At 41.4% G+C, this 24,842-nt stretch overlaps 1 protein-coding gene across 5 annotated transcripts in view; it reads left to right on the forward strand.

Annotated features, from left to right (window-relative positions):
* The window catches only part of Tmem156 (transmembrane protein 156), a 56,946-nt gene extending 33,979 nt beyond the window's left edge, over positions 1-22,967 (forward strand). The window contains exons 6-9 of one of the 5 annotated variants that reach the window (XR_001235457.1): positions 9,206-9,291; positions 10,605-10,822; positions 21,162-21,456; positions 22,950-22,967. Coding sequence is in view for 1 of the 5 variants with exons in the window: in XM_013518054.1 (XP_013373508.1) it covers positions 9,206-9,276 (71 nt within the window). In the remaining 4 variants the exon portion in view is untranslated. Of the gene's footprint in view, positions 1-5,047; positions 5,152-9,205; positions 9,292-10,604; positions 11,852-21,161; positions 21,468-22,919 lie in introns of those variants that run through there. The other 4 variants (XR_001235455.1, XR_001235456.1, XR_001235458.1 and 1 more) reach the window with 4 other exon arrangements.
* The last annotated feature ends 1,875 nt before the right edge of the window (positions 22,968-24,842 follow it).

Here is a 24,842-nt window from a genome sequence, read left to right on the forward strand (position 1 = left end):
ATACATGTTTATGATTGTTATCTCATCCTCTTGCAGTTTTCCCCTGACAAGTATGTAGTGACCTTCTTTATCTCTTTTGATTGTTGTCAGTTTGAAGTTTCCATTGTCTGCAAACAGAATAGCTACACCTGACTTTTTCTGAGTTCTTGTTGCATGGAGGATTGTTTTCCATAAAAGGGCAAAGTCTTTAAAACTTGAAATTCTTCACCTTTAAATATTCAACTAAACTTTTATGGAACACTCACTATGGGTCAGCCATTATCTTAAGCATTGGCAGTAAGTACTGTAGAGTGGCACATACTTCAGGCACAGCCCCTGCCTTTGCAGGAGCCCAATGTAAGTAAGGACATTCTACTTCTGGCTGCCTGAGGAGAAGGGATGGAATATCCACCAAGCACCTTCCATATGCTCTGTGCTTTCACATATATGCTTGGTCTGATTTCACAAGGACTTTACTTTTTTTCTGATGAGAAAACTGAGGCTAGGAAAGTTTAAGCAACTGGTTAGCTGGTTTATATTCAGGATTCAAATTCAGTTCTGTCCAACTGATGCAGTGCTTTGTTTTCAGTACTACTGTAGGGATTGGACCCAGGACCTTTGTACTGAGCTATATCTTTTATAATTTTGTATTTTGAGACAGAATCTTGCTCAGTCACTAAGTAGCCTAGGCTGGATTCCTACTTTCGGTTCTCCTGCCTCAGCCTCCCAAATAGCTGGGGTGGTCAGTGCGCACCACCACACCTGGCCTGACGTAGTTTCTAGCACACCACTTAACAGCAGTGGTGAACTGGAGAACTACTGGCTCAAGCCGCAGATCAAAACTCTCCTTGCGTTTTGCACTGAACACTGGGAAGTGAGAGGAAGTGTTTTCTCTATATAAAGTTGTAGCAGCTTGTGTGACAGTGTGAGTCATCCACAAAGAAACATTTCGGTGCTGGCTGAAATGTTTTTTTGCAGTTGATGTGGTAGATTCTAAGAGAACATGGAGCAAGAAAAACTGAATTTTATTGTGAAAGAGAATGAGTAAATGCCAAAAGTAAGTGGCTGACCCAATTTATATTACCCTAAAATAAAACTAATGGCAATGTAAAATTATAATTTGCAACATGTTTATGGCCAGTACAATAAAGCATAAGCAGGTTTCAATTTCCTAAAGAAGAGAAGATCCATTACTGGTGCCAGATGTTTTGCAACCAAGCAAGATAACATGAAAATTTAATTTTTACTTGCCTAACTATAATATTTATGGCTCTTAAAATACACGTTTGGGTTCATAAAACAGGAAAGGTTACAGCCATCTGCTTGGTTACAGAATTGATCAAAATGCAGAGGATGATTCTGTTTGCAGGAAGAAATTCACAAGTGTGAAGACTCTACAGGCAGGGTGTGATTTATTCTACTCATTCATTGAATACCTTTATGTGACAGCCATTTATACCACGTCTGGAGGAAGTGATGACAAAAATCTCCATCTAAACATCTCCTTCATCTGTGCCTAAACTGTCCCACCTGCCTGGCCTGCCCCAGCCTACCGCCCCTCCTCCCACCCTGACTTTGGCGAATTCTAACCCTTCCCTCACCATGTAGACCTAACTCAACTTCCTCAGGGAAGTAGTGTGAGACCTGATCACACATCCTTAAAACACCATAAATCACTTTGCAGTATTTGCCAATGATGCTACTTTGTATTTTTGTGTTAGTGTTAGATGTCTCTCCCGCGAGCCAGTTGGCAACTCGAGGTCAAATATCTGATGATATTGACTGCTGGCCCCCACCTTGCAGCAGGGTGCATATGTACAGGGTCCTAGTGGGTCTCCAGTAAATATAAACTCAATAAAGATACCTTTCTATTGAAGGCTGAAAGGGCAGCAGCTGCTGTCTTACAAACACCTTGCAAGAACCCCTCCCACTAAATTATAAGGTTTGATAATGGGCATCTGAAATAATGAGGAGGAAGTGGTCAAGTGCTTCAACAGTTTCATTTCCTTAAGCATGAAGTAACTGGAGACCAAGTCAATGGCTTGGAGTATTGACAACTGTCAGTTCAAGGAGTTTCCTTTTCTTTCCTTTTGATAATTCTCCATAATTTTGCAGTCACTTATTTTCCATCTGCATTTGATTTTCAGATTGTCCCGACTTGGAGCAGAGGAGTACTTTCAGGATCACTGTAAATAATAACAGATGGGCTTTGAACATGGTAGGGAGTTGGCACCTTGAATAATGGAAATCTATTTCAACTTCCATAATTGGTTCTGTTAGTTCTAAAAGGCTACTTAGCTATTTTGGGCTCGCACAAAGTGCCAATGTTTTTATGCGATGAAAGGTCAGAATGATGTAGAGCGACAATGAAGCTCTGCAGTCCTACCACAATAAGAGAAAATTAAGACTGGAAGGTTTTTGAAGCCAGCTTAGACAACTGACTTAAGAATCACCAAACTGTCTGAAGATTTCCAGCTGTCTTGTCTACAGTAATCAGTGAAGATTAACTAAATTTCCTTTAGTTTTGGGAGGAGCTCTTTGGAGGAAACCAAATACATTATGGGTGACAATTCAGATGTTTATTGCCGCTATCTCTGTGGAGAATCGTGGTGGCTAACTCTTCCCAAGTAGGAAGGAAGGGAGGAAGAACCGAGGGCTTCATTCCCAAAGCTTGCTCTCTGTAGCCCTGCCCTGCCCAACACCTGCGTGAGTCCTACTAGCTTCTGAGCAGAACCCTGGAGAGGGCTGAAACAAAAGCTGGTAAAAAGATTCTTTTTTTGTCTAGGTAGTGCTTTCCATTTTTCAGAGTTCATTGAAATATACTTATAAAGTACACCTTTGACATCTTATTTGACCTCTACCTTTATTTTCCTTCTTTTAGCTTCAAGGCAACCACTGTAGCTGGACCAAAGCCACAAGAAGGCTGGGTATGCTGTTGCATGCCTAGAATCCCAGAACTCTGGGAGGCTGAGACAGGAGAATCACAAGTTTGAGCCCAGCCTGGGTAACTTGGTGACTTAGGGAGACTGTAGTTCAGTGTGAAGACCCTGGATTCAATTCCCAGTACCACAAACAAACCCAGAGGGAAATGATTTGGGTAGTGCAGATGATGGCAGCCCCCACTGTCCCTCTAAATAGAATGTATGGGCAAGGCTAAGCCTGTCCAGGATGGCTCAGAATGGGGAATTTACCTGGCCCAGTGCCTTTCTTCTAGGCCATTAGGCTCAGGCTTCTGTGATGGCAGTGTGTGGAGAAGAATCCATTGTACAACCCATCTCACACAAGTAGGCTTAAGAAACCTAAAGGCCAATGTATTTATTCACAAGGAAGGACATGGTTGAAAGACATACAGACCAAAACACATAAACAGCACACTCGTGTGCTCTGTCACACAGAGCCATGTTGGAAGTCAGATCATAGCCATCTTTGTTACTTTCTCCTTCCTGGGACAAAATATCCACAAGTTAAAGGAGGAGAGCTTTCTCACAAGTTGTAGAGGTTTTAGTCCCTGATCAGCTGTCTCCAAGGTAGGGAAGCATGGCAGAAGAGAATCAGCTCCTGGCATAGCAGGCAGGAATCAGAGGAGCTTCAAGGGAGGAGGAGTGATACACATATATAGTTCCAGGCCACACCGTGACTCATCTCTTCCCACCAGGCTTCGTTTCCCAACATCGCACCCAGCCATAAACCCATCAGTGGGACAATCCAGTGATGACTATCACACACATGAGACAGTCGCCTCCTCAGAGCCCCATGTATTGGTGCATGAAGCTTTGGGGGGACATCTAAATATAAAATCATAGCAACAGCCAAGGGTTCCTTGGATCCTTGGTAAGGTTGTTTACATTTCCTAGCCAGATAGCTTGAGATCTTCTTCCTCATTGTAGGGGTAGCTTTGACTGGCTCACTTAACATAGCACCTTTAACGTTTAGTGGGCTTTGATGTGGGAATAATTTTTGAAAGCAACTTGGTGTGGGTAAGCTCTGAGGTTAATCGCTTTCAGACAACAATATTCTTTTCTTTTTCCTTTTTCTTTTCTCTCCTCTCTTCTTCCTTTTCTCCTTCTTCTTTTTCTTTTCCTTCCTCTTCCTCTCCTTGTCCTCATCCTTGTCCCCCTGACCCTGGCCTGGGGTTGAATCTCAGACTTTCTCATTGAGCTACATTTCTAACACTTTTTTATTTTTTATTTTGAGACAGAGTCTTGCTAGGTTGCCCAAGCAGGACTTGAATTTGAACTTGAACTCCTGTCTCAAACCCTGCCAGTACTGGGATTGTATGTGTGTGCCACCGTGCCTGGCTTGATCCTATTTTCTTTACTGTAAAAGTTCTGGTTTGTACTCGAGGGTTATCTCCTTATTCTGCTTGAACCTGTGCCCTTTTATTGAGAAAAATGAGGCACTAGCTGAAAAAGGCTGCAAAGGAGAGGTTAGATGTGCCCTTGTGGGGGAAGATGTTCCTTGTCTTTGACAGAGAAGCCACCAGGAGCAGTGACAGAAACACCTTGCAAGTTTCCATTATGCTGTGGGAATCCAAAATTACTTTGAAAAGATGAATTGAGGTTAGATAGCGGATGTCATAGATATAAAACACCTTTGAGAGGTGATAAAACTCTTTTAAAAAACAAAGAAATAAAGAAGCAGCATCACAGGACAACCTGGGCATTGTCATGAACAGTGTGATAGGGCTTTATTCAAGAACATCACTCACGGAATTTTATTCTAATCAAAGTTCCTACTGCTAGAAATCCATTTTGTTTGCTAGATTCAGCCAGGTCAAAATTCACACTATGGTTCTTTTTAATTTTTTAGGCTCTTCTAAGGTTCCTGAAAAATGTCCAAAAAAATGGTTCAGATATTTGACAAATTCATGAAAAGACATCTGTGAAGTTCTCAAATATTTTTGACTGCTTCTATTGCCTTAACTAGGGTTGATGAATTAATAATATTTGAAAGAAACTCTATTTTCCAGTGTAGCATGAGGGAAAAAAATTCCCTTTTTTTAGCTATTCTGAAGGAAGTATTAAAATGACATATATCCTATCTTTTTTGGCTTTTTATCAATTTTTAGAAGTGTTGCTATTAGCATATAAGTTACATGACTTTGGATACTAGCAGAAACCAAGGATAATGCACCACTGGGGAATTTCTTCAGATCAGCCATCATTTTGACAGGTAATAGCTTCCTATAGTAAATTACAGTTATACTATGCTGTAAAACATCAGCAAACTGAGTGAATAAGCAAATGATGAGCAGTTTGATTTCCAACCAAAAGAACTCTGTTAATTTTCTTTGATAATTATTTAGTTTTATGAATAGTCCTTCTTTGATATTATAACCTTTAGAAAGAATAATCTCTAAATCTCAAATTCTGGAAGGTATAAGATGCTTTGTCAAAGATTGTATGAACAATTATTTGCACAGTAAATTCACTCTAAAGCTCTCATATACATCAAAATAAACATGGAAGTGTATAAAATTCAGGCTCCTGGGCTTTTATGAAGGCAGATTCTAATTCAATATATCTGGAGTTGAACTCAAGAACATGGGTTTTAAATCACTACCTCTGGTGATTTTCAGGCTAAAGTTCAGTTGATCACTATACTAGTTTTTTATTGGTGGGTAGTAAACACCACATATTTACCATCTCAATTTCTAGAGGTTCTAAGTCTGGGCATGGCTTGGCCGGGCTGGCCTAGCTCAGGGTATCCCCAGGCTGAAATCAAGATGTTGGCAGGTCTGCATCCTCATCTGAAAGCTCTGTCTCTGAGCTCAGTTTGTCAGTAGGAAATCTATTAATGTCACTTTATCAGATTTGCAGATTTAGGAGGAAATATTGTTTCTTTAACTAGATACTAAAAATTTCATTTGAAAAAATATCTTAAAACTTATAATAATGCCAGCCATAGTGGTGCACACTGTAGTCCCAGCAATCATGGGACTGAGGCAGGAAGATTGCTATGAGCTTGAGGTCAGCCTAGGCTATATAGTCAGTTCAAGACCAGCCTGAAGAACATGGCAAGTTCCTGTCTCAAAAATAAAAATGAGATATGTAGACACATCCTTAAGATTATAAAATCTATCTGTCTCAAGTGAATGAGCAGAAACTCCAGAAATGCATTTAATGTGGAAATACTAGAAGCATGTCTCGCTAAAGCCAGAAATTTGTGGGACTGTCCACTGTTGCCACTCTATCATTATCAACACAGTTAAATAAAACACAGAAATACGAGGTCCTGAAGTTTGAAAGAATAGGAGAAATCACTGGAAGTTGTGTTCCTGGAAAATCTAAGAAAATTCACTAAAAATCATGAAAAATACAAATTTAACAAAGGACAGAAGGAAAAGGAGTATTATTTTACTTATTCATTTGACTTTTATTAGTACATGTCTGTAGTACGTCATGACTACATTCACCACAGGGAATTAGTACATGTACAGAACACATTTCAATTCTTTTTCCTGTCCCTCCAACCCTTTTATTTTGCCAGCATCAGATTCACTTATATATGAGACCTTATAAAGTTAGTTATTATATATATATATATATATATATACCAAAAACCAAATAGTCCAAAAAATATATAAAACACATGAAAATTGTACTAAGTCAAGCTACACTTTTAGATACATTGTGCTGGACTACAATAATTTTTTATCTCTCTTGTTCCATTATCTGTCTTTTATTTTGTACCATATTTATATAGTAAGTTTTTCATATAAGAGAAACCATGCACTATTTAAGCTTGCATGCCTGATTTACTTCACTTAACATCATGGTCTCAAAATGCATTTGTTTTCCTATAAATGACTCAAGTTTATCCTTCTTTATGGCAGAGTAGCACTCCACTGTGTATAAGTACCATCTTTTCTTTATCAGTTTGTGTGTTGATGGACATATTCCTCTTCAAGACTTAGCTATGATGAACTGTGCTGCTATGAACAACAGTATGCATGGATCACTGTGATATGGTGTCTTTAACAATTTTGGGAAGATACCTAGAAGAGGAATAGCTGGAATGGAAGTTTTAGTTTTTTGACCAAATTACTATTAAAATTCAATAGGATTTCTATGTTTAAGCAACAACTTAGAAGATATATTGTATTTAAAACAACTATAAAGAGATAAACGATCTAAGACATGTACAAGATCTTTCTGAAGAAAACTTCAGAAAAACATTCTCGAAGGAAATAAAAATAACTTGAGCAAAAGGAAAGGTATAGCATGTTTTTCAATAAGACGATGAGTATGTAAGATTGCCAGTTCTTCCCAAATCAGTAAGTGTAATATTTTTGAAATAAACAAGTTCATTTAATAATTCTATAACAAAGAGACTGTTAACAATAGCCAGGGGAAAACCAAAATAGCAGAATAAAGATGATGAGTATCCATTCCATCATGGCCCTGGTACTTGATTAAATAAATATATCAGATGAAAAATTAGAAAGTTCAGGACTTCAGCATAGGTAAAAATGGCACAAGAAAATGGAAGGTTACGAAGTGGATGGTATTGAGGCCACTGAATGACCAAGACAGAACATGAACTTAGTCCAGAGCTTGCACTAACATTGGGGGAAATTTCAAGAAGATCAATAATTTTAATGCAAATGTAAAGCCATAAAATGAAGAACTTATGACTGAATTCATTCCTAACTGCAAAGTCTTTCTAATCAGGACACAAAATTCATACAAAAGACTGATAAATTTGAGTATGTAACAAAAATGTACACAATAAAATCCATCACAAGCTAAGGTTAAAAAACAGAGATACAACTAATGGAGAAAAAATATTCGCAACTTATTGAAAATAAGCAGCTAAGTGTCCAGTACAAAAGGAGCTTCTAATAACTGATAAACAAAACATAACAATCCAGCAGCCGAATGGGTAAAGGATGAGCACAGACTGCTTTACAGAAAAGGAAATATGAAGAGCTCTTAAACATTTGAAAGATTTTTTTAGGCTTATCTAGAATAACTTCTTTCAAACACAATGTTTTTGGTACCTATTTTGTACCAATAATATTGGCCTTCTGGGTAGAGGAGGCACAGTGATGAACCTAACATGTGGAGGTCTTTTTCCCTGGAGCCTACATTCTGGTGGAAATGCAAATTAAAGATCCACAGACATAGCTAGTCATGGTTGCACATACCTATAATCTTTGCACTCTGGGAGGCTGAGGCAGGAGGATTACAAATTCAAGCTCAGCCTGGGCAGTTTAGTAACTTCGTGAGATCCTTTTTCAAAATAAAAATAAAAAGGGCTGGGGATGTAGCTCAGTGTGAAGATCCTGGGTTCAGTTATATAGATATAGATATAGATATAGATATAGATATAGATATAGATATATTCATTATTCAGAAAGTTAAATCTCAAAATTTTCCCTATTAAAAGAAAAATTCTGATTAAAACAAAGATTTTCTGAAAGTTCTACAGTATTCCTATTTGGGTAACAGACAAGAAGCAGCATGTTTTTGAATGACTTAAATCTTCTCTGTTGATTTCTTAGGAAGCATCTACCCAAGCTTATCTTCAAATCGTTGTCACCTTCTTTCCATTTATGTTCTGGGCTTTGCATCAGAGAGATTTCTACAAAATAAAACTCACATATATTATGTAGGACTCATCCCAATATAAAAGCTAGAAAAGCAGGACCTCAGATCTTAGGACAGTGAAAGAGATGCCATTATGCAGGACGTGAAGTTTTTTCTCCTGCTTTGAAGTTGGGTGATGATAACATTAGGTGAATAAATAATTTTATAGAGTCACATAGTTAAAAGCAGAGACAGATTAGAATACACCTAATTTAAATTTTTTCTTCTTGGCAAAACAGTCCTTGAAATTGAAGACATTATTAACATTCTCCTTAGGGACATATTTCAACAAAATGTGAGAGAAGGAAGTGTTTGCAGTTAGTTTCCAAACTAAGAGTCTTTTCTTGCTATGTGATATTGTGCCTTTCCATTTCTTTGTACATTGCTTCTTCTTGGCTGTAATTTGGGTCTTGTGCCCAGAAAATGAGCTGAGAAGGCAAAGGAAAGAAAGAAAGGGACAAAGACAGAGTTGGGAGAAGTAGGTTAAAAGTTTGTTGTAGGCAGGAAATCTAGTGAGTGATGGAAACTGGCCAAATCCTTTTTGGATGTAGGGCAGGGCTGTCTGTCTGCACTTCCTACATTAGAAGATATTGCATCCTTTTTGCACTAACACAACTCTCTTTTTTAAATGATAGAGCCCGCTCGGGTTAAGGAAGTGCTTCCCCCAATACCAGAACTAGAGGTTCCTTCTTCACTGCATCAGTGAGATCGATATTACGAGGTGAGTGATGATACGGCTTTATTGACTATTTGGCTTGTTCATTATAAGCATGAGTGATTCAAGGAGGTACAGTTCACCCTAAACTACATTTCTATCTGGGTGTAGGAGGAAAAAGTGGTCACCCTGGAAAAGTGATTGCATATGAATCAGAGACATGAACTAAAATCACTACTTTCTCTAAGATGTAGGAAGGATCAGTAAACTAATCTCTTCATCTATTAGACTAATCTCTGCGTCTGTTAAACTGCCCCTGAGCTGTCAGCTCATCCCTGAGCACTGTTTATCCCGGAGTTGACCTACAATTCAGTCACAGCATGAGAAGAGAGAGAATGAGATCTGTAAAGCAGAACTCTCCCCTGCCCCGCCATTCCATACTGGAATAAGACACTTCCTTAAATCCAAAGAAGTTAAATTCACTGGTAATCTTGATAACTGCACATTGATTTCCACTGATTCAAATACAGAATCAAGAACTGTGCTCAGAAGTATCATAGAAACTTTTTTCAGTTACTCGGCCAAGATTTATCAAGTAGCTACTATGTCAAAAGTGCTCTGCGGCCATTGTAGGGTGTATAAAAGTTATAACAGGGCAGAATTGGGAAAGCAGTGCTTATATCCTCTCACTGTGCTTGGTGGTGACTGGCTGTATTGTTTACTCTTCATAATACTGGAGTGGTTATCTGTCAGGGTCCTCGCAGGAAGCTGATGTCATACTCAAAGTGAATAATTAGGCAGAGTTCAATGTGGGGCATAGTAAACAGGATATGGGGGAACAGAAAGGGAGAATGCAGCCCCCTGGGACTGCGGCAGTGGGCAAGGAACTGAAGGGACAGGAACCCAGAGAGAGAGAGAGAGAGAGAGAGAGAGAGACAGATGCATTCCTCACCCTGATGCAGGGAGAATATGCCGGAGGGCTGTGTGGCAGGGGCCGTGACCTCTGGGATGGGGACAGCACAGCCTGTGGTTGCCCTGAAGAGAGAGAATAAACACCCACTGTGCTGTCGTCCCCTGTCCTCTCCATCAGCCAAGCCCACGTGAGGCAGCCACACTGGAGCCAGCGGAGGTGGTTAGTGGAGGGCAGATCAGACCTGGAGAGGCAATAGCAGGGCCCACCACAGATGGCTCAGGCTGCCAACCTGCAGCTGAGTGCCGGGATACATCTGTGGTCAAGGTTTATGAGCAAGGCTTAGGGGACTCACCCAGTGCCGTGGGCTCAGAGATTCCTAGGGAGAACAGAGGGCAGTCAGACGGTCGTTTCCACGCCATGGTACTGGACACGATGGTTGATGTGCTCACTTTGCTCCTCATTTCAGGATGCTCAACCTTGCCGATGAAGTCGTCCACCAAATGAGTGCCTACTGTGTACCAGCAACTCTTCTGGCAAAAATAACAAAGCAGTCGGTGGTGGGGCCAGAGTAGGAACGAAGCCTCTGATTCCAGTGAAGAGTGTCAAGTAACATAACAGAATGTTCAAAGGGACTAGGGGAGCACAAGAGAGAGCCCCACAATCAGTGGGTTACACAGAAGTCTGGTGAGTGGAAGGTTAAACCCCGACTTTTATGCCTTTCTTCTAGGATTACTGAATGTAACAAGTGACAGAAATCTTATGGAACACTTGGGCTTGCATTTAGCAGATTTAGAAAGTAAACCACATGCCAGGCGTGGTGGTACATGCCTGTAATCCTAGCACTCAGGAGGCTGAGGCAGGAGGATCCTTGCAAGTTTGAGACCAGCTGGCGAAGACCTGGGTTTCCTGATCCTAAGCCCAGAAATTTATTATCACTACTTGCATTGTCCTCTTAGGAATATACGAGGGGACTCTGCTGTGGGAGGAGGGGAAAGGACTCTTCAGCAACCCGAGGCAGATTTGTGGTGCTCTTCTAAGACCGTTTTAATAAATGATTTAAAATTATTATTATTTTTTATCAATTATGATTTGAGCAATACTTAACAAAAGTCTTGTGTGGATAATGTCTGCTTGCTTTGGAAAAAAAAAAAAAAACCCTTCAGAATATCCCTGGGCAAACTCGACTGACCTCTCTTGAAGAATATTTACAGGTTTATTTGGGGACCAAGAAGGCTGGGGGATGTTTGGGTCCAGCTGAGAATGCACAAAAGGAAAACAGCAGGAACAGGGAGCTACTTGATGAGAACTAATTCGAGAGAGTTTGTTTGACCCACGGGAGCGAGGGAGTGAGTGTTTTCAGAGAGCCACTCTGAGGGTGGAAGACAAACTGGGGAAACCCACAGGAGAACAAGAGAATTGCCTCTTCCTTTCCCATCATTACACAGCTCAGATTATATGTGCCAAGATTTTAATTTTGTGGAATAAGAGTGATGAAGACAGAAAAATCCTTTTTCTCATTGGGCCACATTGGTGATGCTGATTGGGTGATGTTTCCTATATGGATGGATGATTTCTTTTTGGCAAATTACTTAAGAGGGCCTGGACTGTTTGTTTATACATTTGTTTATATTTATAAATCTTGCCTTCTTTTGGCCTTAGGATGGTTTTTGAAAACAATTCAAGGATACAAAAATAAAATGAATTTTAATGAAATAATTGAGTGCTTAAACTTAATAGCAAAATGTTTTCTCTGATTTCTTTGGCTTTTGTAATTGCTATACCATCAGTGATGTTAAGAATAATTATAGCTGTTAATCACAATAATACACAAATATTGACAAGGGGACAGCTCTTAAATATTGGAAAATATTCCCAGAGTTAAAATGAAACTTAGTTTTCTGATATCATTATATGAGTAAGATTGCTTAACTGAGTCGACTTCCAGGTTTAACTGCAGGGTCAGGCTTAACATTAAGTGCTGGGGTTTGGAGATGCTATCCCAAGTTACAGCACTTTGGTGTACTGAATATTTTAAGCTGAACAAATTCAAGAAAACAGAAGAAGTCAGATCACTCTCATCTTCCCCCGAGTACATTTCTTTGCTGAAGCAGATAATAAAACATTTTTGGTCTCCTCTTGTCCTGCTATAAAGACCCTCATGTGAGAGGTCTCATCCCTATATGCAGAAGGAAGGAATATCCTCACTCTCCAAAGACACAGGGCATAGAAAACTCTGAGCAGACAGGCCTCGCTGGGTTCCCCCCAGCTTACCGCCATGAGACGTACTACATATGTCCTATCATATTTCGCCATGACTCTATGCTTCATCAAACCTATTATTAAAAAGGCTCAGTTTCACCCTTTCTTAGGATCTTCATTTCCTTTTGAAACCTCTTGTCTCATGTCAAACTTTTTTAAAGAAATGAGTATATATTTTCTCCTGTTGATTGCTGTAGAGGTCTCAGCCATGAACCTAGAAGGGTAAAAGTAAAAGGTGGTTTTCTTCTCCTACATAAGCAGCGTAAACAGGAATGAATGCTCCAGTGCCCAGAGATTTTTCTGGTACCTGTTTTTTCCCCCTAGATCACAAACTAAAATTTTAGTTGTAAAATTCAGGAATTGAGGATTTGGCAAGTGGAATTCTATGAGTCTTACTTTTTCTTGTCTGTGTACTCCTAATTAATAGGTGAGTCAGCTCAGGTCTGGGATTTGCTAGTATTTAGGATGTCATACTCTGTGAGGCAGGGATATTATACAATTTCTGAAGAGCCAAATTATTGTTTCTCTGCAGACCACCTGTTACATTCTGACAGATTACTTGGGAATCAGTGGGAATTTGGCTTACAAAGGGCATAAATTAAGCATCAAGCTTTGTTAAATTGTGGCAGATCTTAGAAGGCAATTTCACTTATTTATTAAAATAACAGACTTTAGCAGACAGTTGGAAGCACACGTAGGTGTAGGAGCTGGTAGGGGAGGCCGAATATGCCTACCACTAGTTAAAATCCTAGACACAATAGAGTACACAAGTGTCGTTTACAGCATGCTGGCTTCCTGCTGAGAATTTACAGACCAATAAAACCTCTGGCCGAAGGAATCAGGACAAGCTGCTAGAGAAGGTGGCTTTGAGCAGGCTCTTTCCCAGCCTCTCAGACTCATCAAACCTCCCAAATATACACTTTCTCACCCCCATCTGCAATACCTATTATTTGCAATTATTTTTGTGATTAGAGATTCATGTCTGTCCCTGTCTCTAGACTGGAAGGCACCCAAGGGGAGGGAACATGCTGGTTCTGCTCGTGTAGCTAGTGTGGTGTCATGAAAGATGTTGGCTGTAAATTCACCAGTTGGTGAATTCACCAACTGGTTATTCATAAGAAGACGGAATTGATGATCTACCTAGCAGGGTCTTCTAGCACAACAATGATGTGCTAACTTGATGGCAGGTACTGTATATGTGTGTTCTCACATCATGATTCTGTGTATCATATATATATTTTAAACTATACTTCTTCTATTAGTACTACTTCTATTAGTCCACTTCCCATTATTATAACACAATGCCTGAGGCTGAGTACTTTAGATAGAAAGAGGTTTATTTAGATCACAATTCTAGAACTTCAAGGGCATGGAGCTGGCATGGGTTCAGGTCTGGTGGAGATTTCATAGTGGGTAACATCACGGTGGGAACACCTGGGAGACAGAAATCACACAGTGAGACAGGAAACCAGAGAGGAGGGACAGGCTTCCTCTTTTAGTAATACAGTAACCCACCTTTAAGGACTAGCTTGGGCCCGCATGAGAGCTGCTTAATCCGTTATCTCTCTGTCAGTAGATAACTTTTGTCTCTCACTCTTTTCCAACTATATTCCTCTCCTTTCCCCCAACACATGATAGAATAAAGATGTGGGCTCAATTTTGTGACAGTTTATTTTCTTCCTCCTCTGTCTCTCTATTTCCTTTACTTCTCTTCTTCTTTTTCTGCTGTGTACATAGTTCTTAATCATCCTCAACTCTTTGTGCTGTTCTGATGCATGGTGATTTTTGGGTAACGAGTGGAGGAGAGTTCTTACATTTAAAAAAATCTAAATGAGGCATCATCAGATGAGCTGGAGGCATGATGACCAACAGCTACATTTAAAAACTCCTCTGTGGATTATGTACTTCTGTACTGGGAATTATGTACTTCAGTGAAAACAGAGGAGTTAGTCTAGAAACTCCTGCAATGTGAAGGAAAACTGTAGCATGTCTACTCAGGCAGCGGGAAAACAGATTATTTTAGAAATAAGAAAACTTCACAAAGTCATCCAGATGAGTTCTTTTCTACCCTGAGAGTTAAGGCTGTTAGCAGAGCCTATTATGTTACTATGGAGATAACTATTACTGCAAGAATACAGTTTTGCAGGTTATCAGCCAAGATACTTTTATCAGCTATTAATGGGAGGCTCAAGTCAAAATGACTTAGATGATGAGATGATTTATCATCTCACCTAGTGAGGAATTCTGAATAGGGTGCTCTAGGGTTTTGTTAATTTAAGACTCATGCTATCAAACACTCAGTTCTTTCCTCCTTTTTGTCTCTGTTGCCTTCAGCTTGTTGGGTTTTGTCTTCAGGTTTTCCTTCTCCTGGTTTCAAGAAGAGATTGTATCGAATGGTAGCGCGGTGGCAACATCATTACACTTTACACTACAATGTCCTCTGAACACCCCTCCTCCACTTCCAGCAGGTTCCTTCTCTCACCAGAGCGTCTGGAACTGGGTCAGAGACCCACTCTTCAGCACCAATGGCAGGTGGTCTGGGAGCCACATGACTAGAGCAGACCAATCAGGATTGACCTGATTATCATTTAGAGAAAGAATTGACCACCAGTTAAAAATAGGGCTCTAAACATAGGAAAAGAGAGAAATGACTGCTTGTGTAGCTCTGTGAGGTGCCCTTCCTTGATGCCTAGGATAGTGATGGTGAACCTGTGCCACACGTGCTGCAGGTAGCATGCAGAGCCCTCTCTGTTGGTACACAAGCCAAGTCACCCCAGCCAAGGTTTGACAAATTACCAGCATGTGAACAACAGCAAAGATCACATTAATTATGCAAAAGCATGCCACATGCAAACTTTTACCTTTTACCTTTCAATAAAAGAATTTGTATCATTGAAAGCTCTGTTGTGTTTTTCTTTGAAGACAAAAAATATTAAAGTGTGAGTTACTTTTTTCTAAACAAAAATCACAGCATTCAGGTTTAATTGCAGTGTTGGCACTTTGAGATCAATAAATGGGTTTAGGTTGCAGTTTGGGCACTTGGTCTCTAAAAGGTTTGTCATTACTGGCCCAGCAGATGTGTGAAGAAAGAAACCGATTTAAAACAAAATATAAGGCTGGTGGTGAAGCTCAGTGGTAGAGCACCTGCCTACCATGTGCAAGGTCCTGGGTTCCATCCCCAGTGCCAAAACATACAAAAACAAAAAAAGAGAAGCAAAACATAGAATCAGTTCCCCGCCTCCAATGACCTCTTGGGGCATATGGAGTCTTTCCTTCGAGAGCCTATGCCATATGTCCATGTCTATGTGTGAAGAGAGGGCTGTCTGGGGCCACTGTTTCTACCCCAGTTACATCAGTGCGCAAGTGGGCTATGAGAACAGTTTGTGTATTTTCACTTAGGAAAATGATGTCAAGTGTGGTATCACAAAGACAGACAGGCAAAAGTCACACAGTCATCATTATCGTATTTGTCAAACTGTTGCTCTGAGGAACCCCAGATAGAGTCACTTTTCACCCACTGAACAACGTCTTGAGGTGGGGGCAGCAAATCAAGCTTGCCTGCCCACCAGCCAAAGAGTGACATGTGACCTGGGCTACGTCAAGTCCATGCTCTCAGGGCCTTGAATTGCGGGTGCAGTGACAGGAAGGTGTTAAAAATGGCTGGTGCCTACTCTTCCAGGGGCAGGGTGAGTCTTCCTGTTCCCCGCACCCACCGCCCCCAGCCCGCCCCAGCCAGCCGCTTTGTTCTGCGCCTGCTCCTCCAGCCTGCCCTTTGACACAGCCACCTGCTGACCGCGTCCTCACACGGAGATCTTCTCCCGCTGAAGTCTCCAGTTGCTTTTTGTTGCCTGTTGGATGCAACGGCTAACATCTATTTTATTTTATAAAGTCACAGGATGTCAGAGCTTTAAGAAATCTGGTAACTCATCTAGTTCAGCTCCCTGGCTTTACAGTGGAGGACACTGAAGCCCCTAGAGGTTGAGGATTTCAGCGAAGGTCACGTCACAGAGTTCCCTGGTGACAGAACTCAGGATAAAGACAAGGTTTCCTTCCCTCAGGGTAGTGCAGGCTGCTGCTTTTTCCTTTTTTTTTTTTTTTTTTGGTTTTTCTCCGGTACCGGGAACCGAACTCACGACCTTGCGCATGCCAGGCAGGCGCTTTTGCCGCTGAGCTAAATCCCCAGCCCCTGCTTTTTCCTTTTAGTCCCATTTTAGTAGAAAGCAGTCTCTCTCTCTCTCTCTCTCTTGTTCCCTCCCTCTCTTTCTCTTTCTTTCTCCTTCCCTCTTTCCTTCTCTTTCTCCCTCTCCTCCACTCCATAACTGCAACATTTAGTAGAGAATAGTGAGTTAAGAATTTTTGTTTTTTTCCCCAACCTGACAACTTGCTTTGTGTAGTGTAAAGGCTTACTTTGACAGCTATCCTTTCTGGGATTTAGCATGCAGCAGACAGGCATCCTTTTTTGTCCCTATATGGGACCCTGCTGCTTTCTGGCTATCTGCAAATGTTTATTCTGTCATGTGAAGGTCGTGCTTGGGAAGGAAGTGGTTTGCACTAGGGAAATGCGTGGGAGGGCGTTCCGAAAGGGGCTGCTTACCGTTTCTAAGTCTGACCCTCGCAGCTGTGTGCATTTGTGAGGGAACTTCCTCTCCTCACACGGATACGTGCATATCTGCCAGCTGCTTCCAGTGGCTTTGGGGAAGCCATAGCTCATGCAGCCACTCCCTTGACAGCCCAAGGCTGGGGTAGGAGTTGGGAAGGAAATTCACAGTAACAGTACTGATAATATGCCAGGTACAGTTTGAAGCACTTAGCACATCTTCATTAAATCATTTAAATAGGAGTTAAGAAGGTAGGGACTGTTACCATTAACCCCTTTCACAGGTGAAGAAACTAAGACCAAGAGAGGGTAGTAACTTGCCTCAGGTCACACAGCTTTCAAGGCAGAAAAGCTGAGATTTGAATAAGCGCGAGATTTTTTTTTTTTTTTGCTTCTCTCTTTTTTGGCAGCATTGAAGACCAAATCCCTTACCTCACTCACCTTAGGCCAGGGCGGCCCTGCAGAGCTCTGCCCCGGCCCTGGGAGTCCGAGTCCCTGAACCTCTGCTTTCTTGCATCTTAACCCAGAATCTGTTTGCAAGGAGAAGTGGTTTCTGTTTCTTAGGAACAAAAGATTGTTCATCAGCGGGTTTTCCACAAACACTTCTAATAGGGCGTTTGGTATTACATATCCCCTTTATCCCAACAATGCTCGGGAAGTCTACATACAAACAAAATTCTACCACACATTTCCTACACCGCAAAAGATTCCTGTGTTTCTCCAGGGGTAATAAAGTGCCTCAAAGAAGCCAGCTGTGTGGTAGTTGTGAGAAGAATTACATAGAGTACACAGGTTATTATTGTGTGAATGCTCATAAAATAGGATCAATAAACAATGTATTAATTGACTTTTTAAAAGAAATCCTCTTAATCTATTGCAAGCTCTCCTACAGTGAAAAATATTAATTACAATTCAAAAACACCCAAGTAATGACAAGAAAAGGCTGTAGGCTTGGAGTACCTGCTAAGTTTCCTTTTTCCTTAGTGGTTCCAGACACATTTTTCTACTCGAAATTTACTACAGAGAGACAGGAAATCATTGAGGTGTCATTCTTTCTTTCTTTCTTTCTTTTTTTTTTTAGGGAATTGAATCTAGGGCCTGACCCAAGTTTCAAGGCTCTTTTATTTTTGGTTTTGAGCGAGGGTCCCATTAAGCTGCTAAATTGCACAAGCTGGGCTTGAAATTGCAATCCTCTTGCTTTGGCCTCCCAAAGTACTGGGATTACAGCTATGTACCACAAGTCTAGCTCTCTCTATTCCATTTTTATTTGGGCAAACAGACAACGTAGGAATTTTTTTCACCTTTCTCTTTCTCTCTCTCTGGAACCCAGGACCTAGCATACACTCTACTACTGAGCCACACCCCCAGCTGTAGATTTGCTTTCTAAGCAATGTGCCATTACAAAGTTCAACTATGTCAAAACAAGACAACAATGTGTAATGTTTATCCCACAGTGGAGTTTTTAATGCACAAATTTTTATTTAAGGTGAAAACAAATACACTAGTAATAAAAAGTGCCCTTTTTATTTTAGCTGTCTAAATAATAGACTCATACTAGAAGGAACATTCTCCAGGATCCAGTATCATTGCTTTTTTACATACTAGATTAATGTGAGCAAAAAGGGTCTCAATACTGTGTTTTAATGCCAGGTATTTCACCAGAGGTAGTAATCCCTGTCCCAAGGGCTGTGTTCCAGAGGCAGGATGGGTGGGGGTGGAGGCGCAGCAGGGAGGTGAGAGAAGAGAGATTAGCTGTATAAGGAGGCCTCCCCGCCCAGGGATTCACTGTGGCCAGCCTGGGCCCAAACAAGCCAGCGCAAGACTCCACCATTCCTTTCCACTGTCAACACCATAATGGTTGAGTCTGAAGTTTTTCCCATCAGCTTAGCGTCCCAACCTAGGTTATCAGCAAAACTTTCAGTGACATTTCACTGCTATTTATCGCATTCTAAAGCCCTGGTTGGGCTTCCTTTTGATTATTAAATTTTGCTGAAGTAAAGGTCTTCTATTTGTCCATCATTTGTTAATATAAGACAAAACAACAGAAAAACAAAATCCGCCTATCATATGCCAGTCACAATCTGATACCAGAGACAGGAAACCTAAACAATTACAACCCAGCCCGGAAAGAGGCAGACTGGGTCTTAACTCTTGGAGGGACTAATTTTATCTATCTCAGGATCCCCTCCACTACACCAGGTGTTAACATAAAATGATCCAATGATTGTTTACTAAGTGAATGGAGCACACTGGGGGCCCAGATAAGGAGCCTCTAAATCAAAGTAGAAGGCAGAAGTGAGGGAGGATGTCCCAGGGAAGTGGACACAATCTGACAAAGCAAAAGGGTCCTTAAAAGATAATTTGGCCATTGGTGAAAGGAGCACATATTAAGTCACTTTGTCAGTGGCCTAAAGAAAGGGACCTTAATTCAGTGCCAATATGTCCTCCAAAACACACACACACACACACACACACACACACACACACACACACAGATACTCACATCGTGTGTGCAGGCCTGGGCTCCTGACATTCAGGAGACAGAAACATGCTCTCTTTGCAAATAATATAACTCTGCGACTCTCTTTCCCAAGGTCACCGCAGTAATTAATGTGTGAGGGAGAGGCAGGCTTTGTTACACTTGAGAATGTCAGAGTTCTGCAGAGGAAAACTGACAGCATTGTGATCTATTGCAATATTTTTTCACATGGTATAATTTGAGCTTATAACTGCTTAACCAATTAAAGATTAAGCAGGCAGACCTTAAATGCGACTGCACAGCTGAAAGAATGATTTATTACACCAAGGGGTATTGGGATATGGGAGGGAGTGGGGCTGATTGCATTGAGAAGGACACCACCATCAGGAGCCGCTCCAGAACAGTCTTCCCTGTTCAACCAGAGAAAAGCTGCTCCTTAAATCCCCCTTAGAGGGTGCCAGGGCACAGTGGCAAGCTAAATGGCTTGGCAAGCCATATAACTAAGGAAAAATAAGTTTATTAAAATGGTGAAGCAAAAACATCCCGAGAAAATCCTTTTGGTTTTCTTCCCACTCTTTCCCAATTATCAGTTCTTGACCCATCATAGAATATTGAGACTGCTTTGCTGGGATTCTGCTATAGCCGAACTTTTTAATCCATTCGAAGATTAATTCCAATAAAGCACAGTTTCCATTGCAAGACTGATGTTATCCTGGTTTGGGGACTGCATCGGTCTCTGGCATCAGCGCTGTTGGAGCTTTCAGTTCATGCGGGTCCCTCACAGGCTCTAATCACCGAGTGGTGGCAGCGGCGAGGGTTAGTTTGCACTCAAGAGGTGGCAGGGAGTGCAGTTAGTGGCTGGGAAATCTGCAAAGATTTCTGCGGGGTCTACACTGAGTCTTGGGAAAGGAATTGGTGAAAGTTCCTGGAAAGAGGAAAGGTCCACAGCGCAAAGGGCCTTGTGACAGTGTTTCTCCGAGTGCTGAAATGAGCTGGTGAAGGTTTAGAGGACTAACCGGATTCCCACCGTAAAGACTGGATGGATCAGAAGGGGACTGAGACCCGGACTGAACCCAGGCTGGTATCCTAACTCACATGCAGCTTGAGGAGAAAGAGAAGCCAGACTGACACACGGGATGGGGGGAGATACACAAAGAAGAAGAAACTGGTAGCACTTGGGAAACAATTAGGTGTTGCAGATGAGGAAAAGGCACAACTTAGGATGACAGCCAGGCTTCTAGTAGAGGAGCTGCTCTGCAGCAACTAAGACAGAGATGTAGGAGGACAGGGAGAGGTGATACATTCGTGGGCCCCCCAAATGCTGAGGTATGGAGCGCTGGCAGGAAGTTGACAGTAAGGCTGGCGTGCAGGAGTGACATCCGGGCTCCACAGAGGAGTTTGTGTGTCGGGCACACAGGTGGTGGTTGGAGAAGCCAGGGGTTCTTGCACAATGGTTGCATAAATGCCATAGATTTCTTTGCTCAAATGGATAATTTTGGCTGAAAAAAGTGCAAACTGAATTTCAAACTGAACCTTGTTTTAAACGGGAGATTTACAACAGTTGCAGCAAACGTTTGCAGACAGATTGGATGGATATATGGATGAAAAGATGATTAAATAAATGATGAGTGTAGGTTCATGACAATCAATAAATGTTCTCTTTTGCTTTGTCTTGCAATTTGTTTCAGTCTCAGCTCTGGCATGAAAAAAATGTGACTACCTTAAAAAGCAAAAAGGCACCATTTGGATGCAATATGCGGGGATTTTATTCCTGCTTTTAAAAGCCGATGAGCCTTTCATCCTTGAAGCCTACTAATTTCAGACCGTTGGATAATGTTCGTGCTTGATATTGATGCCCTGGCGGCCACTGACTGACTGCTGCCTTTGCAGCGAAACCAGCTGGAGATGACCAGGCGAGTGGCAGACTGGGTACTGCTCAGCAAGCAAGCATGTCATTTTGTGCATCACCTGCCTTGAGTAAATGTGAGTTTTCGCTCTATGCTCTTCGCCAAGTGCAAGCGGGTTTAAAAGAAAGAAAGATGTGGGCTGCAGGCACTGACTTGGAACATCCATGTCTCACGTGAATGGCCCCACTATGTTATCAGGGGCTGCAGAGCAGACCAAAACCTCCTTGATAATCAGTCACACCACCATCAAGCCAGCCAGAAACATGTCATCTGCTATCACCGATAGATAACTTTACATTGGTAGAAAACGTACAAGCAGTCCTGACCCTTTAGAAATCATTGAAGAAATATTTAAAAATGCACAAAATGGCCACAGTGCTTTAACACCTCACTACCCTGCGTGCAAAAGCATGGGCACTGCCAAGGAAATTATTAGCCCACATTGTGGTTCTGGGAAGTTAAGAGAACTCATATTTGCTATCTGCTGGGACTTTCCTCGGCTCTCCATTGATTAACCTTTGAGTGAAATGGAGCAGAGACCTCAATTCATTCAACCCTGACACGTTATTTGTGGCTACAATTTCCCCATACATTTGGAGAGGGAGAGACAGAAATTGCAGATGCAGGGACTTAAATCCCCTCGTGCTGCATTTATCAAGATGAACAGATTGTAAACTGCTTCTTGCAAATATGATATGCATCTGGGCATCCAACTAATAACTCTGAACCACAGGCTCATTCATCTGAGTGGTGCCTCCCTCCAGAAGTTCTGAGATTGCCTCTGGAGTCATTATCTGCCCCAGAGCTGTTCAGTTGAGCTGTTGAATGGGAAGATTAGAGAGACTATCTGGCTAAGGAATTTACAGGACTTTTCCAATGAAATGGAAATGACAACTTTCTCTGTTTGCATCATCATCATAGTCTTTACAAATTATGCATTTGGAATACTCAGTTGAGCGTTTCTGAGGAAAGCAGGGAGAGATTTGTTCAGTCATCAACATTCTCTTAGACACTTGCAAGAAATTCAGATCATTTAGATGCTTCTGGCCCTTGTGCACAGTTTTCATCTCTGGAAGGCCTTTATCCTCTGATCTCTCTGTCACAATTAATTTCTTTTTGCTTCTTGTTTTGCTTTTTTCAAAATTTAGCTATATAAGTCATCCATTAACATTATCGTGCAGAAAATGTAAATATTAAAAATAACCCTGGGGTCCTTTCTGATTAGTCTGTCAAATTTTGATGTTCTTCACATCCTCTTCTACCTCTGGTAGCACTGCTGATAGGTTTTTGTGTTAATAGTTTGGACTAAATATGTATATAGTATTTTTGTGCATGTCAACATGTTATTTTAGATAAGTATCAGCAATAAATCTTGGAGTCAGCAGTAGGGAGCTATTTCATTCCTTTTATTCTTTATTTTATGGTAGCATAATATTTCATAGTACCATGTGCCACAGTTAACTTATTTGTGTGGTTCTGAGTTTTCACTATAGTTTATCCTACTTTTTTTTTTTTTTTTTTTTGGTCTTTTTGAGACAGGGTATTGCTGATCTTGAACCCATTTTGTAGCCCAGGTTGGCCTCGAACTCTCAATGATCCTCCCGCCTCAGCCTCCCGAGTGCTGGGATTACAGGCGTGCACCACCATGTCCAGCTCTATCCTACTTTAAAAGGTAACTTGCATAGAGTTCCTTGTAATAAAAATTATAAATTCCATTGGTTGTAAAAATTATGCATTTCTAAGCCCCTAAATATCATCTATTTGTGGATATAATATTGTTCACACCAGATATTGTTCAAATGGACACAGTTTACTTCCATAGTCAACATTTTCTTACACAACCTAACCATTTCCCATGAATAATTACCCTACAATGCGGCTTTCAGTCTCATTCAGCATTTACAGATTATACATCTAAGATTTTGGTATATTTGTTCATCTTACAAATAGTCACTGAGCACCTACTGTGTGTCAAACACAGCTTAGGGTGCTGGGAAAATGGTGATAAACAAGATGGAATTCCCTGCTCTCAAGAAAATTACCTCCTAGTGTAAGACAGCAAATGAGAAAGATGTGAAGGATGCTAGGTAGTGATATGTCCCAAAGAGAAAAACCATGAAGCAGTGAAGGTGCCTCATTCCAAAGGCTTCTGAACAAAGATCAAAAAGAGTGAAGCAGGAGCCGGGAGAATGTCTGGGATAAAAGTATTCCTAACTAAGATGTTCCATAGGAACAGATGAATTTTTCTGACAGAGAAAAGGCCAGAGTCTTTTCTGCTTGGCAGTTCACCATTTATTTTCTTGTCCTTTAGCACTTATTAGCAGTGAGGTTTCCCACCCAAATCACATTTTCCTCTGGTGTCTTCCTTGTAAAAGACGCAAAGGTGACCACAGTTTTCAGGGAACAGTGAATCATTCAACATATAAAACATGAGAATGGGCTTGTAGGCTCCCCACCATCTCCTGGGATCAGAGGCATTGGCAGGGAAAATGCAGTTAGCCTTCTTCCAGGGAGACTGGGGAGCAGTTTGTCTCTGCTTGAGGGCACAGGACAGAGAGGGGGGAGCCCAGGAATTGGGCAGAAGAGAATTCAGCCCACGGGAAAATGAGCAAATTTTCTTTTCTTACTTTCTTCCTTCTTTTTGTCTTTTTGAGACAGGGTCTCACTACGCAATTCAGGCTGGCCTTGAGCTCACTTTGTAGCCCAGGCTGGTCTTGAACTCACAACAATCCTCCTGCCTCAGCCTTCCGAGTGCTGGGACTACGGGGGTACACCACCATGCCTGGCTTTTTTTTTTTTTTTTTGCAAATTTTCTGTTTATGACCAAGTATCTGCTTGTCCATGGGTTTGGTCTGGATGTAAAATCCAGGCTTTCTAATTATTAGTTGGATGACCACAGGCACATTACTTTATCTCCCCGGGCTGCATTTTCCTCTGTGAAATGGGTATAATAACAGAGGTGATCTCATAAGGTTGATGCGAGGATTAAATGAGATCGAAGAAGTACAGTGCTAATAGTAGGTGTCTGAAACACAGTTAAGCTCTCAGTCAGGAGATATGCCATCGTATGGAGCTTTCGACAGCACATCCACTACAGAAGGCATCGCCATCATCGGCACCATCAGAGTTTCCTGGCCTCAACAGGGAATGACACCAAGTTCAAGATAAAAGAAAGCATTATTTAGTACCTCACAGGACTCAGTATTGAAGATGCAGTTAAAGGCTGCCTAGGCAAGTCTGTAATCTTCAAGGCAGGAAAAACATTTTACAAAATGCTCTAGGATGTGGGTAGAGTTCAGGATTTTTCAGGGATGGTATTGATTTACAAACGGGCTTCCCTGCATCAGAGCAGGGGGAGGGGAAGGGAGGACACAAAGGAGCCGTTTCAGAGCCATCAAAGGCACCTGCGAGACAGGGCCAGGACTCTGAGCTGCTATGACCAAGACGCTGCTTGACAGTAAA

This window comes from Chinchilla lanigera, unplaced genomic scaffold (genome assembly GCF_000276665.1).
Source record: "Chinchilla lanigera isolate Chin_1 unplaced genomic scaffold, ChiLan1.0 scaffold00042, whole genome shotgun sequence".
NCBI lineage: Eukaryota > Metazoa > Chordata > Mammalia > Rodentia > Chinchillidae > Chinchilla > Chinchilla lanigera.